Source organism: Talpa europaea (genome assembly GCF_964194135.1).
Source record: "Talpa europaea genome assembly, chromosome: 10".
NCBI classification, from domain to species: domain Eukaryota; kingdom Metazoa; phylum Chordata; class Mammalia; order Eulipotyphla; family Talpidae; genus Talpa; species Talpa europaea.
The window spans coordinates 7,194,994-7,214,150 of NC_140077.1; the positions used below are offsets into that span (position 1 = coordinate 7,194,994).

Genomic DNA, 19,157 nt, shown 5'->3' on the forward strand with positions numbered 1-19,157 from the left:
AAGGTGAAAATGACTAAGTGCAGCATCCAGATCTAATAAGTAATCTTTTTTTTTCTTTTTCTTTTTTTTTTTTTAAAGATCTATTCATCTATCTATACAAGCACTAGGCACAGTCAGAAGTGCGGGAGGGTGAGAGAACCCACCAGAGCCAGAGCGGGGAACAGAGCAGGCAGACTGACGAAGTACACTGCTGAGGGGAGCAGCGGGCGCGGCAGGAAGGGTCTGCGTGCCATGTGGGACCCTCGCCAGCGGCCAGGGATCGAACCAGCGCTGCAGAGGCTGCAGGCAGCTTCGCAGCCCAGTGCTCAACCGCTGTGCCACCAGGGGAGGCCCGTTCTTTTTTTTTATAGTATAGTTTCTTTTTTTTTTTTTAAGATTTATTATGCAAACAACAGCTGGGGTACAGGCCAGAGGTGTGAGGGGGTGAAAGGCATCACCAGAGACAGAGTGGGGAGCAGAACAGGCAGACTGACTGAAATACACTGCTGAGGGGAGCAGCGGGCGAGACAGGAGAGGTCTGCCGCACCATGTGTGTTGCTCCCTGGCCGGCTGGGGGATGGAACTCCTGCTGCAGAGGCTGACAGCTTCACAGGCTGCATCTTACCCCTTGAGCCACCAGAGAGGCCCCTTTAATAACTAATCTTATCATCAAAAGGGTGGACTCCATGACAGCTAGGGAATTTTGCAGTCTACCATTCTTCAAGTTAAAGCCTTGCCCTAACTTGGGGTGGGGGTGAAGTATTGGGAAAAGAGCCAAGTAAACAATCAAATCAGGAAAAACAGAGGAAAAAATAAAAAGACCGGGGACTGGCCTAAACTTGCCTTTCTACAACAACTGTCTCAACATCAAGAAGCTCATCTGTGTGCAAGAGTGTCTCTTCCATTCTGAGGAGGAAATAAATGATATCCATAAGAAAATACACCCAGCGCTTAGGGTAAAGTATTATCTTCACTTCTCCAGCAAGTCAGCTAGCAGGCCTTCATGACTGCTTCTCATAACCTTCTGCCAGAAAGTGTTTTGGGGGCCCATTCTTCTCTCTGTGACCTTGGGCACGTTACTCAACCTTTCCCATATGTCCCCCCACGTGAAAAAAGGATCCCACCACCTGCTTTGCAAAGTAGTTGTGGGGTTGGGATAACAGATTTAGGGGCCGGTCCTTGGAAACCATCCTACAGATGGTAATTGCTGTGATGGGAAAAGCTCCTTGAGACCTTTTATACTTTTCAATTCACTCCGTGTAATGTTTACCTGCACCAGGTACAAGAATTCAAAGTAAATTTGAAAGGTACAGGCTGGTCCTTTAAAATACTCTCACCTCTGAAGTGAAAGATCTGGGGGGTGATTGCGGGAAGGGCCTGGCGACCTCAAATTTGGAGGTGCTATGGGCCCCCTCGGCAGGAAGCGCCCCCCTGGACTGTCAGCCTGCTGAGGGCAGGAGCTGCTCTGCTGGACTCCACCACAAACTCGTCTTCCCCAGGCGATCCAGCGGGTGTAGACGCGGGCATCTCGGGGCTTACACGACACCCAAACACAGGGCAACGATCCGTTTTGCATCGCACGATATCGAGTCACACAAAATGCGAAGCGCCGAGCGCCACGGGTTAACTGCCTCAAGAGCGGCGCCGCGCCTCGGGTGCCGCCGGGGACGGGCTGGAGTCACGCCTCCACAGCTCGGGCCAGACGGGCCCCGCGGCCGCCGGGGGTGCGGCTCGGGGGACGCTCCGCTCCGGGGCGCTCGCGTCGGGCCCGGGCCCGGGGTTCGAACCCGGGCGGCGGCGAGGGCGCCGTCAGGCCGCGGCGGGCAACGGAGACGCGGCCGCGCCCCGAGACCGGCTCCAACTTTCTGGCGGGGCGGCCGACCCCGACCGCGGCGCTCGGTGGGGCCGCCCCGCGTTCCCGGGGCCGCCGCGGGGGGACGGGTTCGGCGCGGGTCCCCCGAGCGCGCCCGGACGCCACAGCGGCGCCCCCCGCCGGGCCCCCCGCGCCGCCGCGCCCCCCGCGCCCCCCGCGCCCCCCGCGCCCCCCGCCCCGCCCGCGCCCCGCGCCTCACCGGGCCGGAGCTGGAGGCCGCCGTCGCGCCGGCTGCACCAGAGCGCGCGCTCGCCGCGCTGCAGGATGTAGTGGTCCTTGGCTTGGAACAGCTCCATGCCGGGCCCGCGCCCGCGGCTCCGCGCCCTGGCCCGGCGGCGCCCGCCGGGGGGCGCGCGGGGCGTCCTCGGCGGCCGGGGACGCCGGAGCCCGCGCCCGGAGCGGCCGGCGGGGCGCGGCGGCTGAGGGAGCGCCCGGGCGGCCCGGCCCGGAGGGGAACGCGCCGCGGCGGTGGCGGCGGCCTCGGACGCCGCTCCCCGGCCAGGCCCCGCCCCCGGCCGGCCCGCCCGCCCCGCCCCCGAGCTGGCCCCGCCCCGCCCCGGCCGGCCCGCCCGCCCCGCCCCCGAGCGGGCCCCGCCCCGCCCCGCCCCGCCCGGCCCCCGAGCAGGCCCCGCCCCGCCCCGGCCGGCCCGCCCGCCCCGCCCCCGATCGGGCCCCGCCCCGCCCCGCCCCGCCCGGCCCCCGAGCAGGCCCCGCCCCGCCCCGGCCGGCCGGCCCGCCCCGCCCCGCCCCCGAGCTGGCCCCGCCCAGCCCGGCCCCCGAGCTGGCCCCGCCCCGCCCCGGCCCGCCCGCCCGCCCCGCCCCCGAGCGGGCCCCGCCCCGCCCCGCCCGGCCCCCGAGCGGGCCCCGCCCCGCCCCGCCTCCGAGCTGGCCCCGCCCCTCCCCGTCTGTCCCCGCCCCGCCCCGAGATGGCCCCGCCCCCGAGATGGCCCCGCCCCGCCGTCCTGCCGCTGCCCGCCGCCTCTCCTCCAGCCCCGCCCGCCGCCCCGCGCCTTCCCGCTCTCCTCCCGCCGGGTTCCGCCTCCTGCACCGGCCTCGCCGGCGCCCCCCCCGGCCGGGCCCACCCTCCCACGCGGGGGGGCCGCGGGCAGAAGCCGGGCTCTGGGGGTCAGGCCACCCCCCGCCGCCTGCCGTGCGGCCCCTGCAGAGCGGCGGGGGCTCGGCCGCCCTCGCGCGCGCGCTCCCCGGTCACGCACCAGCCCCGGGGGGCACCACCCCAAATCCAGCCCGAAACCCTCTCGGGCCTCAGAGTCGAGCTGTCCCCGGGGCCCGAGACCGGACGAGCCGGAAATGCAGCCCCAAGAGCTGGAGGCGAGAGATGGGGGTGCGGTGGGGGAGGGCGGGCTGCCCCGTCCCGGCTTCCCCTTTGGGCATTTCCTCTGAGGAAATGGGGTGTTTGACGGCAGCAAGTGTTTAATAAATGCGCATCAACGAGGATCGTGTAACAATGGAAGACACAGAAGTATTAGCCACACAGGACCCCAACAGCAGGGAGGAGAAGGGCAGAGCTCTGTGCCCCCGTTAGGCAGAAGTGGTCCCCGAAGACCGGGGGAAAGAAGCCAGCGCGGTAGAAAGGCTCCAGTTTGGCAAGAATAAGACGACTGGAGAACTTGGAGTAGCTTTGAACGGTCTCACTTGAAAGACCAGGTGGTGTCTAGAGCAGAATAGAATTTGAGAGCAGCCCCCCAGCCCCAGATGTGATCCAGCTGTGCTCTTGATCTCAGAGTAGCTGAACTAAATGACCATTAAATTACACTTCCAGTTTCATAAATCAGATTTTCTACTTCTATTTCCTATCTTCTCTAATGCCTTAGAGACAAGAGGTAGGCAGGAGAAGCAAAGTAACACTTTCACCTTCTATGTAGATAAAGGCAAGAAGGCCCCAAACAAGGAAGGAGACCCGCATTCCTAATTATTCCAGCCCACACTGATTTCTCTTTTGAATTTCCATAGCACAGAAAGTCCAAAGATGACAAAGTGTACTGGAATATCTGGCAAGTACCACGCTTTTTGGACTGCCCAGACATCTGGACATAAAGATCAAGAAAAACAATGACTGTATAAATGTGTGCGATGTCGTTGCACTAAAAAAATAATGGAGATGAAGTGATAGGATTCCATGGAGTCAGTTTCAGATTTTTTGTTGAATTCAGCCCTGTGTTGACTTTCCTTAGCAAAAATGAGTAACAAAAAAGTCTTACAAAGACAGTATGTTCTGCAAATTATTTCATTATTTTTGGAGGAATAACAGTGCCAGATGTGAAGGAAACAATGCTATTATAATTTTTAAAACAATTGATTAGTTGGTGGAAACTTGCCCTGAGGTTTTAAATCAGGGTCCCAACCCTGCCTACTTCTCAGAACCGCCTGGGGAGTTTTTCAACCATACCAGTGCTTGGATCTCAGACCAGTTAAACCAGAATTTACTTGGGGTAGACTTTGACATCAGTATTTTTTTTTTCTTTTTATGTTAAGGCACCTTTAATATCAAGAGTGTAATACAAAAGGCCAAGCACAACAAAGGACCATATTTCCCCAACGTATGTCTGTTGAATGCAATGGGGATTTAGTAAGTTTCACTACTGGAAAAAAGAAGGTGGTGATTTCTACCACAGCCAATGTCCTTATACACCCTGGTTGTGAAACAAATGTTTGTAAGACTTTGCACAAATTTATTTATTTATGTTTGTTTGTTTATTTTAAAGATTTATTTATTTTAAAGATTTATTTATTTTAAAGATTTATTTATTTTTGCATACAAGAACTGTGGGACAGCAGGGGAGGGGGGTGAGAGGATTCACCAGAGACAGAGTGGGGAACAGAACAGGCAAATTGACTGAAATACACTGCTGAGGGGAGCAGCAGGTGAGTCAAGAGAGGTCTGCTGTGCCATGTGGGTTGCTCCCTCACCAGGGCTTGAACTCGTGCTGCAGTGGCTGCTGATAGCTTCATAGGTTGCATCTCAACCTCTTGCACCACCAGGGAGGCCCATTTCACACAAATTTAGACCTCAAGCTTGATACCTCGCTTTATGTTCATACAGTCCTCAGTAAGGTTATACAGAGTATTAATAACCATTCAAAGAACCACTGATTAAATCCACGTTGATTTAAATCTCAGTCAAGTAATACAGAGCCTTGAACTGAATGGTTAAATATCTGAACTATGTGTACTGATATTTATTATTTGATTCTCTCATGACGATTAAGTTGGTTCTTAACAATAAACCTTTAAAGGCAAAATTCGCCACATTTGACTTTTGACCCAGAAGTGCAACAACAATCAAGAAGTCTCAATCTTATTGGCAAAACTGATTTAGTGTCTCTAACTCACGAGTCTCAAGGTTAAAAGCAATATTCCACTTTTACATTTTTCTGGGATTTTATATGTTCAATTCACGAGTTTAAATCTCTAGATTTTCATTACTCCAAAATCTCTGCAGACATAGCATTTCTCAAATGTCTCCATGCTCTAGAGGGGATTTTTCAGAGGTGGCCACTTACTTGGAATAATCTGACACCATCAGGTATCTGAAGCAAGGGAAGGGGGAAAGAAAAAAGCTGAAACACAAGGTTCTCTGGTGAGTTTTACATTAACCATTACACGTGGACAATATAAGAATGGGACTTTTTTGGCTGCAGAAGTCTGAGTCTTGATGTGGAAATGAATACTTGGCCATCACAGCCCAGTTTGCCCTTAGTGGGGCTGTCAGGTGTGTCTTGACTGGGGAGTGTGATTTATTTACCTATCCGGCGTAAACTTCCAAGCACTCAGAACATCTGGGACTAGTTCCAGTTTGTTGTTAGTCTGTTCCAGCTCTTCTTTCATTTTTAGGAAAAGCACGTCCGTCCCCAGGTCTACATTGTGAATCACAATTGGCCACTGTGGGCTATGAACTTGCTGGAGGTGCTGGACTTGAGTAGGACACACTTTCATTTTATGCTCCTGGCTTGCTAGTCAATAACAAGAACATATTCCCTGCATGCAGAGTCTTTCTATTGCTGCTTTAGTTTTTCTTCAGACTTCCTTAAACCAGCTGATCATTAAAGATCTACGAACTTGCCTCCCAAAGCTTGCACGTTTGCTTCCATCTTAGAATTTGTTTCCATCTTAGAATGAACTCATCTCGTGCCATGAGTTTGAAGTCTGTTTCAGTCAGTCGAATCTTTCGGGGAAGAGGTTCGTCCTTGGTCATCTTGAATGCAAAGAGTCACCTCTTGGCTGAGACAGCAGTCACTGAGCCTCTGACTGTCGGCACTGGAGGAGGAAACAGGGTGATTGTTTTGTCTAAGCTGCCCCAGAGGATTTTAATGTGCAGCCAGGGTTGAGCACACCTGTTTTATTTTTATTTTTGAAATTATTTTTTAAAATTTTAATGGAAGTAACATTGCATTATAATGTATGTCTCTGGTGTGTATTGTTGAGAATCAACATTAAGTTCGCCACTAAAAGTCCAATTTTCTCCTTCACTAAATCACTGTCCTGTTTTTCCCTATCTACCTATCCCCTGCTCCTTCCCTATTTCCCTTTTGAAATTGGTCTATGGCCCCCAAAATATTTGTTTTATGTAATTCATCTGTTTTCTGAGCACCACTATTTTAAGCAAAATTAATTAGAAAAATCTGCCTGAGAACAGCTTGGCAGAAAACAGAAGTCCATCATTAGCTAATACTATGGTATGGGAGTGGTTACTTGTAAATCAAGAGTTTACAGGCAGACTCTTTTGGAGAGAAAACCTGAAGGAAATGCTTCCAGCATTGATGTGACCCAAATGTACTCTGCGCTCGCGCTCTCTCTCTCTCTCTCTCTCTCTCTCTCTCTCTCTCTCTCTCTCTCTCTCTCTCTCTCATCACATGATTAGCTTTGGGGTAGGTAGCGCCCTGGCCTAGCTAAGCCAAGTGAATGAAAAAGTGAAATACTCTGCTTCACGTTCCCAGCCTCCTGCCACAGCTGCCTTGCTTTGCTGCTGTTGCGGAGTTTCTAACCCTCTGGCCCTGCTTGCCTGCCTGACTGCCTGCAGCTTTTCCTCTCCCTGGCTGGCCTCCCTCTCCTTGGCCTGTCTTCATCACTCTCTGCCAGCTTCCTAATCCAAGGTCCTCCTGCCCTTGAGTGATGTCGCCAGGTTACAGTGGAAAGCTGGAGTAGAACAGTTGTTTTCTAAACATGAACGGCCATCGTGGGGACTATCCATCCTCTTTTACACATAACGGTTAGCAGTGATCATAATTTCGGAGTGCTCCCTGGACACACTTGGGAGCTAGTCAGTTCTGGTCACAAGAAATGAGCTCAGGTCACAAGAAATGAGCTCACTTCATTTCTTTTAGTCCAAGTTTCCTTATTTATTAAAGAGAAGACCACTGAAGTTTCCTGAAATCAGTGAATGTGAGGAACTGCGACCATGTGGATAAACTTACACAATGATGTAAATGACTCAGCTCTGATGATCAGTGAGGCCTTCAATGTCAGGTTTATTATTTGTCTGTGAGATTTTTGGGTTCTGATTAGACTCTAGTGTTTGCTGGTGAAATTTGACTTTTAATATCATTTCCTATTTGTTCACAGTCTTGTATGCTGTTTGTCTATGAGAACTTTCTTTTTTATTTTTTAAAGATTTATTTATTTATGCATACAAGAGCTGGGGTGCAGGTCAGAGGTGTGGGGGTGAGGAGGGGGGTGAGAGGATTCACCAGAGACAGAGTAGGGACCAGAACAGGCAGATTGATTGAAATACGCTGCTGAGAAGAGCATTCGGGATACACAGGAGAGGTCTGCTGCGCCACGTGGGTCAGCTCCCTGGCCAGCAGGGGATCTACCTCATGCTGCTGATTGCTTCATAGTGCTGACGCTTAACCCCTTGAGCCATCAGGAAGGCCCTGTCTATGAGAACTTTCTTCATTTTTGCTTGCATATGAAAATTCTCCCAAAGGAAATATTTTAAAAATATATACTTATTCTACCTACCATGAGGCCGCTAGTTTCTCCAGTCAGCAGTCAGGAGGCTAAGTTCAGGGGTAAAGGTCCAAGATACTCACAAGCCAAATTTTTATCTTTCATTAATCATTAGCCAGATGCGCATGGATTTCTCTGCCACTCAACTTGTGTTACTTCCTGACCTAACTTCACCAAGGGCCACTGGAGTGCTTGGACACATATAAAATTGTTCATTTCAGAAGACATACAATAGGGAACAGTTCTTTATGAGAACATCACTTTGGTGTAAAACAGAGAGATCGCTTTGCTTAATGGAGAAGACAGTTGCTCCTTCATTTCTATACTATGGGGTTTAATAAATGCTGGCTTTTTAATTGGTCAGATAAAATGACAAAGGAACCATGTTATTGTTTAAACCTGCTATAATAATTCTTCCACGAGTGTGTGAGAGAATAAAATGTATTCTGCTTCTAATCTTTCTCCTTCCAGGGAGAAGATGATTAGACTTTTATAGTGATAATTTCCTATTTATCTAAACCCAGCTGTCTCTCACTTCCTTTCTATTATGCAGTTATTTTCAATTTAAGAAAAGGAGATAGTTTAAAAAATTAGGTATTTCCAAATAAATTAATTTGGAAAAAAAAAATTTCCAGGGTGTGCTGTTAACAGAAAAAGTGAAAGTGATTGAATGGTATTTTTGAGTCTCCCATTTGGGCTTTTTAACAGGGAGAAAGGTTACCTCTGAGGAATGGAAATGGAGGGGTCTGGTGAGAGGGAGTCAGGACTGCAAGAAGAAGGGTAGGAACTTTTCACTTTTTTTTTAAAGATTTATTTATTTACTCAAGAACTGGGGTACAGTCAGAGGCGTGGGAGGGTGAGAGAATTCACCAGAGACAGAGTGGGGCACAGAACAGGCAGACTGACGAAATACACTGCTGAGGGGAGCAGCAGGCAAGGCAGGAGAGGTCTGCTGCGCCATGCGGGTTACTCCCTGGCCGGCCAGGAATTGAACCCGCACTGCAGAGGCTGCGGACAGCTTCACAGTGCAGCGCTCAACCTACGGTGCCACGGGGAGGGGAGGGGAAGGGGGGGAGGGCTTTTCACTTTTATATTATGTATACTGCTTTGATTTTCTTAACCATGTGCATTTCATGTTTGAAGATTTTTTTGAAATCTAGTTAGATATGTATGTGTACATATAAAACTCATTCCCCCACCACACACAATATTTTTGGGTATTTTAGGTAATAAATCGCCTAGATATTTTTGGTTAATTTATTAACTAAGGAACTAGAAACTTCTGCCTTGACAAGCAAGAGTCCAAGGCAGAGTTTGCTATTCATTCTTCACATGTTGCTTCATACTTTTGAAATTTTCTAGCACCTTAAATGTCACCAAAGTAAGGTAGATTTAAGTATAGAAGCCACTTTTCTGCACCCTGTACTCTTTAAATGGAGGATAAAGAACATCGTTTTTTTCTTTATCGCCTTTGCTAAACTATGACAATAGCTGTGATTTGTTCTTTCTGTCTGTCGATTGCAATTCTCAGGCTGGTGGCCTGTCAGGTCCTATACCATGCTAAATCAATAACAATTGTCAAAAATGCTTTCTGTTAGATAATTAAGGGAGAAGTTTCTTGAAGGAGGCTTTTTATTGCACCAGAAAACAACAGGGATGGGCTGGAGGAGGTGGGGGTTATACACTTTGAAACTTGGAAAAGCTCCCTGGTGGGTTTTGAACCCCTCGTTTCTTTTTCTGGTTAATGAAAAACAATAACACCTCACCGTGCCTCACCATTTCCTAACAGTAGTACTAAGAGACTGTGAAATAAAGAGATTTGGTTTTCCTAAAACCGAGTTCCCCAAAACTGCTCCATCCTTTTTGCTCCATACTCCTTCCCACCCCAAAGCTGGGGGAGTGTCAGGGAGTGGTGTTTGCTGGTGCCTGGATGAGCAAAAGGGGCCACCTAGGTGAGGCGAGCAAGGAGCAAAATGTGATTTGCAAAGTCTCCAAGATGATGTTTCCAACCAGGCCCCTCAGATGGGGAAACCAGAGATGGCTGCAAAGGTGGCCAGTATCTGTTAACAAAGTTTAGTCCTCCGTCTGATTTCAGGATTAGAGAACACTGGTGCTAGTTCTCAAATATCGATGCTAACATGTAAGTTGCCCACTACCTGTGCATTGTTTCTCATTGCTGTTCTTCACTTCAATCAAGTAGAGGATACTAGGTTATAGGGAGATGCTTGTAACCCAAGGGCTGGGCGGTCCTGGACAGCATTGAAGTAAAAAAAAAAAAAAAAATCCATTCCATACAATTATGTACAATGAAAAATGATTACAGTCTTATGTGAGTGTTTTGCAAATACTCTAAAGCCCTCTGCAGGTTTTTTTTTTTTTTTTTTAAGATTTATTTATTTATTTATACAAGCACTGGGTACAGTCAGAAGCGCGGGAGGGTTAGAGAATTCACCAGAACCAGAGCGGGGAACAGAACAGGCAGAAGGAACGAAGTACACTGCTGAGGGGAGCAGCAGGCGGCAGGAGAGGTCTGCGCGCCATGTGGGACCCTCGCCCAGCGGCCAGGGAGCGAACCGGTGATGAAGAGGCTGCGGGCAGCTTCGCAACCCAGTGCTCAACCGCTGCGCCACCAGGGAGGCCCATGGTTTTTCTTTTTATCTTGTTTTTTTTCTTCCCCTCATAATGTACAGCACAGCTATTCCCATCTTTCTCTAAAAACTCCATCAGGCTTTTGCTCAGAAGCTTGGTTTTGCTCAGCTCTTTGCTATGAAATCTGACCAAACCACTTAGGGTTCTATCCCTGGGTATAACCTGGTCCTCTTGGGTGGTGGCTGAGGGTAGGGATTAGCAGGAGGCTTAGCTGGAATGAGCAGGTACTAAGCATGTAGCTCAGCTGTGGGGAAAAGAGGACATGCTGTGTACACTCAGACATGAATAAGTCTATCCGTCACTTCAGCAGGAACTATTTCCTCCCTGGGATTTAGAAAAACTAATTTCATTTTGAATGGGAAAAAAATGTAGCCCGTAAAAATCTTTATTTGGGATCCTGACAGTGAAATCCCACAGACTATCTGGACTCTTCTTCCCTGGTGAGTTTGTGATTGGAACTCCAGTGCTGGGCTCAGAGGACTGTGAGGGCTGGGGCAGGTTGCATCACAAGTTCTGAATCTGAAGGTCCTCCCCAAAGCATTGTCCATCCTTGTTTTCTGCTGACCCAGCCTAGCTGGAGCAAAGTATTTGCATTCAACTTCTCAAGCTCCAGCTGAGAAATCCAAGGGGGATGGAGAGAGACAAGGAAGAAGGATCAGTGTGGAGAGACAGGGAGTTTAGATAAACTCTGTTGTTGCCTGCTTTTCTCCCCTGCCCACGGTCCCAGCCCTGGTAAACAGGAGTGTGTGCCAAGTGTGAGTCCCTCCGATTCTCCAACCCACTAGCAGTTCTGTAGCTGAATGAACACACACACACACACACACACACACACACACACACACACACACACACATACTTCTATGGAGATAAATTTAGAGACCGGAAGTCGCATGTTTAAGGATAGCACCGTTCATCCCAAATGACTCAGCCAGAGCTATTCCCAGCAACTGGGGAACACTGATAGTGAAAATAGACCTAGGAAGAGTTCTTTGATTCAATAATGCTAGGGTTATAGATTTTTTCCAGGAGTAGATTTAAAAGTACAATGAGTAGGAGGGAAGTATTTTCATCATTTGATGTTAGATGAGATTGTCTTAGGGAGAAATCTAATACTATGGCAAGATGTGCTTGGCCTTGGGTGATTTAGAAGGAACCTGCCATACCATTCCCGGGCAAGAACTCCCTGGAAGCAAGCAAAGGGCCACCATCATTATGAATCTTCAGGGGCCCCAGCTCACTGCCCTGCCCCCCTCATCCCCCACTCCAGAGCCAACAGAGGAACATCCTCAGCAACACCAGGCTGAAGCCTAAAGTGGTAAATAATTTTTTAAGCTATATTTATTTATGCATACAAGAGCTTAGGCACAGAGTGCAGGGTCGGGGAGGTGAGAGGATTCACGAGAGATAGAGTGGGGAACAGAACAGGCAGACTAACTGAAACACACTGCTGAGGAGAGCAGCAGGGAGACAGGAGAGGTCTGCTGCACCATGTGAGTTGCTCCCTGGCAGGCAGGTATCGAACTCATGCTACAGTGGCTGCAGATAGCTTCACAGTGCTGTACTTAACCTCTTGCACCATGAGGGAGGCCCTTAAATGGTAAATATTTAGAGAAGTGGTAAGTCCCAGTGTGTGGAAAGCTTTGGCATTTTCAAGATAGGGGTGGGGGGGACATCAGACTGTGAGGGGATTAAAGAAGGCAGGAGACAGACACTCAAGAACTGGAGAGATAGAATTAATGAAACAGGACCTCCCCGGTGGCACAGGGATTAAAGACACAGCGATATCAAGCTATTGTCAGCCACTGCAGCATGAATTCAGTCCTGGCCGCTAACCCACATGGCACAGCAGACCTCTCCTGTCTCGCCCGCTGCTCCCCTCAGCAGTGGATTTCTGTAGATCTGCCTGTTCTGCTCCCCACTCTGTCTCTGGTGAATCCTCTCACCATCACCCCCTGCACCTCTGGCCTGTACCCCAGCTCTTATATGTATAAATAAATAAATCTTTAAAAATAAATAAATAAATAATTCTTAAAGAAAAAAAGAATTAATGAAACATGTAGAATCCACTCAGGATATTCTCTGAAGCCTACACTAAGGCCTTGCCCCACCTCACCCCCATCCTGAGTGGCATGGAGAAAAGAACACTTTAGATGAAGGCAAAGCTTCCAGGCCTTTTCCTGGGCTGCTTTGGGTTGCTTGTCTGACAATACAATAGAAGCATAATCTAAGCCCAGGAGCCAACTGAATAACAACCCTCAAAAATATCAACTCCTAATCCCTCAAACCTGTAAGTGTTACTTTATAGTGGAAAAGTGGCTTTGCAAATGTGATTAAGGATCTGGAGATGCAGTTAAGAAGCACAGCCTGGATTACCCAGGCTTGCCCTGAATGCAATCATATGTGTCCTTATGAGGAGGCTCAGGTACATCTTAACATTTCTCATGACAAGAAAAAACATTGTAAGTGTGTGTGGTGGTGAATGTTAACTAAACATTCCCACTCAGTGCGGGAATGATGGAGAACTCTAGCTATCATCTAGTCTATCAAAGACTCAGCAAATTGCAGCAGTTTGCTTAGGATCAGGTCACAAATTTCTGACATCAGTTCTCACAGACTCCAATGTTGGAATTTCTAATCCCACATGGTTCTTACCATATAACCTAACCTCTCTGGTAATTCCCTACATAAGAATGATAATATTTTATTTACAGTTACTCCCAACAGACATTTCACTAATCTTCACACCAATCCTTTTGGTAGAAAAAACAAACAAACAAACAGCATACCCCACATTAAACATTAAAACCAGGACTTCTTGTTTCAAATTTATATCTGAAAGATTTAAGAAAACCTTGCAGTTCCTACTTAACTCCTGGACCAGTGGCTAACTGATAATCCTTTCTATAAAGGAAAAGATTTCTCAAAAATTAGTTGATTTTATACCCAAAGCACCTACTGGGATGATTCAGAATATGGACGGGACAATAATCACCTTTGGTATCTGAGGCAGCCTCCAGGCGTAAGCACTTTCTATGTGGTATCTTCCTGGGGACAGTGGCTCTGCATGTCCTCACAGGACTTCACTCCATCCACCATGTGGCGCATCTGATAAGAAGAGGGAGCTGTTTCTGAGGCTCTGTGCCAGATGCTTCATCACTTACAGGACATTCACCAGCTGTTTGAAATCTGGTCTGGACCTGGAACTTCTGAACGACTCTTACAAGCCACCCAGTACCAGCCAAGCTGTTTGTCCCTGCCCTGCTCACTTCCTGTGTCAGTTTCCTGGTACCACCTCCCACAAACGAGGTAGCTTGAAACCACAGGGATCTACTCTCTCACAGTCCTGGAGGCTAAAAGTCTGAAGTCCAGGTGTCAGCTGGGCTGTGGGAGAAGATGTGTCTTTGCCATTTCTTAGCTTCTGCTGACCTCCGCCATCCTGAATGTTGGTTTGCAGTTGCATGGCCCCAATCTGCTTCCATCCCTTGGCCTCTCTGCCTCGTGTGTCTGTGTCTCCATCAGCTCTCTCCTTTATAACAGACTCTGGTCCTGTTGGATTAGATTCTATCCTAGTCCACTGCTTCATCTTAACAAATTACATCTGCCCCCAAAAGCCCTTTTTCCAAATAAGGGCACGTTCACAGATTTCTTATGGACAGGAATTGGGTAGAGGGTAGGGGAAGACATCATCCAACCAAGAACATGTACTCAAAGGAGATTTCTGAGTCTCTTTAGGTGGCTTGATTTTACCTTACTGCATCAATTCCTCATGTCACTGAGGAAGAAAAGGGCAAACCAGAGTAACAAAAGTCTATTGAAATTGTATTGTTTTTTCTATTTCTAGAGAGTATAGATTTTTTTTCCTCTTGACGAAAGGTGAGAAAAAAAAAATCAGCCATCAGGGGATCTGGTATGACAGCAACCGAATTAGTAAGGTTGAGTATTCACAGCCTCCGTCTTTGGGGGTGTGATGTTGCCAGTTCTGCTTCCTTTCCTACCCTCAAGAAGCACTCTGTCTCTGCCAATCAGCCTACGTGATGACATAGCAGAGCTTTCAAAGTCACGCCAAGCAGATCTCCAAATCAATGATTACACCATCTGGCATTTCCCTACTCCTCCTCTGCCCTCCAAGCTGAGCTCCACAGTAGGGAAGCGGGCACCCACCATATTAGCAGCTTGGGCTGCCCTAGCAAAGTGCCACGGACCGGATGGCTCAAGCCACAGAGATTATTTCACAGTTCTAGAGACTCGAAGTGCTGAGAAGGTGTGGTCAGCATTCATTTCTTCTGAGGTCTTACTCTTGACCTGCAATTGACTGCCTTCCTGCTGTGCCCTCACATGGCCGTCCCAATCAATGTGTCATAGGCATCCTCACTCCTTTCCTTATAAGGACACCAGTCCTATGGGATTAAGGTTCACCCATATGACCTCAGTTTACCTGAATTACCTCTGTACAGACCCTGCCTCCACGTATAATCATAGTTTAATGTTCTGGGGGTTGACATGTTAACTTAAGAATTGGGAGGGAAAGGGACACAATTCACCCCAAAACACCAGCCAAAGATCTTATGGTCAGTTTGCCTGCTCTTCTCTCTTCTTGCCATCACCCCTCATCCATTCTTAAGGTCCACCCATCACCCTGAAAGAATCTGTGGCTCCTTTCTCTAAGCACACTGTAAAGAACATGAAATAATATAGACACATGCACAATTTTACCCGTGATTGACATTCTCTGTGAAGTTCTAGGCTAAATGAGAAGATGGATTAAAAACGATCACTTCAGAGACATACTGCTAATATTTTATTTACTGAAAAAAAATGGAAAAAAACCAGAACTGAGAAATTTAGCTCCCTTATTAATCTAATCTAAAACAACAGGCTACTGTCTGCTAAAAATAGCACCCAAGATCTGAGTAACATGACTGAGAATAACCAAGGGTTTTAAAAAAAAATATGAAAGCCACAGTCATAACCAACACATAAGGTGAGAAAGAGTCTTCTCCTTGAAGATCTTAACAGGCAACAACAAAGTCTGCATTTTAGACCAATGAGAGCCAAAGGGTTGTGTGCATAGAAAAAAACAAAACCAAATAGTGACTCATGTTTCCTTAGGTCGTGAGGAAAAGGATCATTGATAATACGCTAGAGAAGGGTGAACACTGAAGCCCAAAATGAGGTACATGAAAATTTTCCTAGCACCAGGACAGAGGATTCTTCTTTCAAGTGGCTAAACAAAACCTGTTTTGGAATTAGTCTGAGTGCAGAGAGCTTATCGCTGATGATGATGTAATTAAGCCATGATTCCTTCTCAGGTCATCGGCTGGGCGTCAGATCCAGGCTCCAGGTGACTCACTGCAGGAGTGAGAGATATAAAAAGCACATGAGGTCAATAGGGTTTATATCAATTTCACACATTTAACAAAAAGTCCACAGTGCTAGGGAGGCATTCCATTTACACTTACCTTTACAATCTAACAAGTAAGGAAAGATTGTCAACCAAAAATAACTGCCTCTGCTACAAGTCTCTGAATGGATTGAAATAAATAGCTGAGTTCCTGACAGAAAAACAGCACCTAAGCTTAGGTGTGGAGTCACCGATGACATCAGAACAAGAATGACTGTCAGCGACCAAGAGTCTTGAGGGAAAAGATACAAATAGCAAGACCAGAGGAGAAAGCCAGTTAAAACAACAGCCAGGGGCCTCCCTGGTGGTGCCAGGGGTTAAGACACAACCTATGAAGCTCACCACAGCCATTACAGCACAAGTTGGATCCCCGGCCAGGGAGGTGACCCACATGGCGCAGCAGACCTCTCCTGACTCACCCGCTGCTCCCCTCAGCAGTGTGTTTCAGTTGATCTGCTTGTTCTGTTTCCCACTCTGTCTCTGGTGAATCCTCTCACGCCCCAAAACTCTGGCCTGTACCCCAGTTCTTGTATATATAAATAAATAAATCTTTAAAAAATATATAAAACAAACAAAAAATAAAACATGAGGTGAAAGAAGATAAAAATGTTACCTCCGATTTTCCACAGTAGCCTCCATACAGCTCAAAACACCTAAAAGCTGTATTTTTATTCTGAGATAGCGCAAGTAAATATCAGCAGCATTCACAGGTGGTTCTGGTGATGCCTGGGTTCTTCCAACAGGACCTCCAGCCCAGGGTGGAGCACCACCAGGGAGGAGCTCTGGTTCTACGACTTGAAACTTACTGTTCCATGAATCTATCCATGACTTATGTAATTTTTCCATTATAAAATTTTCACTTTCCTAACCCTAAAACAGGTAGCAGTATTTGAGAGGAAATTTGTTTGAAATGATCGATCTATTATTTAGATGGAAAGGAAAAGAATGTCCATGGAGGGAAAACATATAAAATTAGTAAACTTTTTAAGCCTCCATCCTATGTGAGTCTCAGCAGCCATCAGCCCACAGCTAAGATGTCACCATCACCCTGTTTAAGTGGGTGGAATATGGGAGGCAGAGCACAGCAGGAACTTGCCCAGATCTGAGGGGCCCGAGGATAAGCTACAGACAGACGAGTCCTACTGTCTGTAGGAGAACTAAAAAGCAGGGGGACTGCAGCTGGAGAGAGGAGGGGAGACCGTTGTGGAGGGAGACCCCATAGAAGCTTCCTTCTCCCTCGGGAGCAGAGAAGGGTCCATAGCTGCTGTTTCTGCTTGTGCAGTGTAGCCTCCAACTGAACAACAGAATCAGAATAAGTCACTCATACAGCACCCTACAACAGGGACCCATTGTCCTGTGGGTCAGGTGGCTCTGAGCTAAGCATTCTTCTCTGCAGCTGGAATGTGCTTTATTCAAGGCTGCAGGGGATCATGATATATAGTCATTCTTTCTCATCTGGAGGAGCACCAGCAAAATGAGTGACTCATCCTGAGTGACCCCACAGGATGTCATTTTACACACACCCCTTTATCTGCTTTCTCCCAACATTTTTTTTTTTAAGATTTATTTATTTTTATTTATACAAGCACTGGGTACAGTCAGAAGCGCGGGAGGGTGAGAGAATTCACCAGAGCCAGAGCGGGGAGCAGAGCAGGCAGAAGGACCGAAGCACACTGCTGAGGGGAGCAGCGGGCGGCAGGAGAGGTCTGCGCGCCATGTGGGACCCTCCTCCGGTGGCGGGGGAGCAGCCGGGGATCGAACCGGCGCTGCAGAGGCCGCGGGCAGCTTCACAACCCAGCGCTCAACCGCTGCACCACCGGGGAGGCCCCACTCTCTCCCAACATTTTTAAATACATTTTTTATATCATTTTTCATTTTTGCACCATGTATGCATTTTCATCTTGGTTATAGTCCCCATACAATTCCCATCCCCCTTGTTTTGATCCTACTCCCTTCTACCCCACCCCCTGTAGTGTGTCTCTGGTTTATAGTTGCTTGTTGATTTTGATTTTTACTTTATTATAATTAGTCTTTTTCCTGGTCCCTTATTTAGGTTTTCTAAATTCCTGCTATGAGTGAGACCATCCGGTATTTCTCTTTTTCTTTCTGGCTTATTTCTCTGAGCATGATCCCTTCCAGCTCCATCCATGTTGCTGCAAATGGCATGAATTTATCTTTTTTGATTGCTGAATAATATTCCATGGTGTATATGTACCACATCTTCTTGATCCAGTCATCTATTTTTGGGCATTTGGATTGTTTCCAAAGCTTGGCTATTGTAAATAGCTTAGCTACAAACATAGGGGTTCAGGTGCCTTTTTGAATTAATGTTTCTGTGTCCTTTGGGTAAATACCTAGGAGTGGAATTACTGGATCATATGGAAGCTCCATCTTTAGCAGATTGAGGAATCTTCACACAGCTTTCCACTGTTGTTGGACCAGTTTGCACTCCCACCAACAGTGCAGGAGAGTTCCTTTTTCTCCACATCCTCTCCAACATTTGTTGTTGCTAGTTTTTTTTTAATATGTGCCATTCTCACTGGTGTGAGATGGTATCTCATGGTAGTTTTGATTTGCATTCCCCTGATGACAAGTGATGTTGAACATTTTTTCATATGCCTGTTGGCCATTTGCATTTCCTCTTTGGAGAAGTTTCTTTTTAGCTCTTCTGCCCTTTTTTTGACTGGATTATTTACTTTGCTTTTGTTGAGTCTCATCAGCTCTTTGTAGATTTTTGTGATCAGCCCTTTATCATTAGTGTTGTGTGCAAAAATATACTCATGGTGGACTGAGTTTTCCCTCATGACACAACCTAATAATAAAACATTTAGGCCAAAGGTCAAATGAGTAACTACAATCAACGGGTAAAAGTGTTGAGAAAGATAAAGGAAGTGAAATTATATAACTCAAAAATATACTCATGGTGAACTCAGAGTTTTCCCTCATGACACAACCTAATAATAAAACATTTAGGCCAAAGGTCAAATGAGTAATTACAATCAACAGGGGTAAGACAATGTGCTCCACCAACTGGAAGCAGATCAGATTTCATTCATGGATGGGAGCCCACCGCGTTCACAGTTTTCGATCCTTCCTCAGGGCTCACTGCACATGGTCTATAAATTGAAAGAGATGTGGGGTCTGCGGGAAGTTATATGAGGCAATTGCCTCCACTCTGGATCCAGATTCTTTTAACACCACCTTCCTAGAATTCTAATTCTGCAAAGCAGCACAAAAATGTGACCAGTTGCTAACACTAAAGAACTCCCAGTTTTGAGCTTCCTCCAT

At 47.5% G+C, this 19,157-nt stretch overlaps 1 protein-coding gene across 2 annotated transcripts in view; it reads right to left on the reverse strand.

The window, feature by feature from the left end:
• Positions 1-2,148, reverse strand: part of INPP5F (inositol polyphosphate-5-phosphatase F) — a gene marked incomplete at its 5' end in the record, with an annotated part of 65,548 nt that extends 63,400 nt beyond the window's left edge. For both annotated transcript variants that reach the window (XM_084245165.1, XM_084245164.1), the window contains one exon: positions 2,052-2,148. In XM_084245165.1, coding sequence (XP_084101291.1) covers positions 2,052-2,148 — 97 coding nt within the window. The remainder of the gene's footprint in view (positions 1-2,051) is intronic.
• Between the last annotated feature and the right edge of the window lie 17,009 nt (positions 2,149-19,157).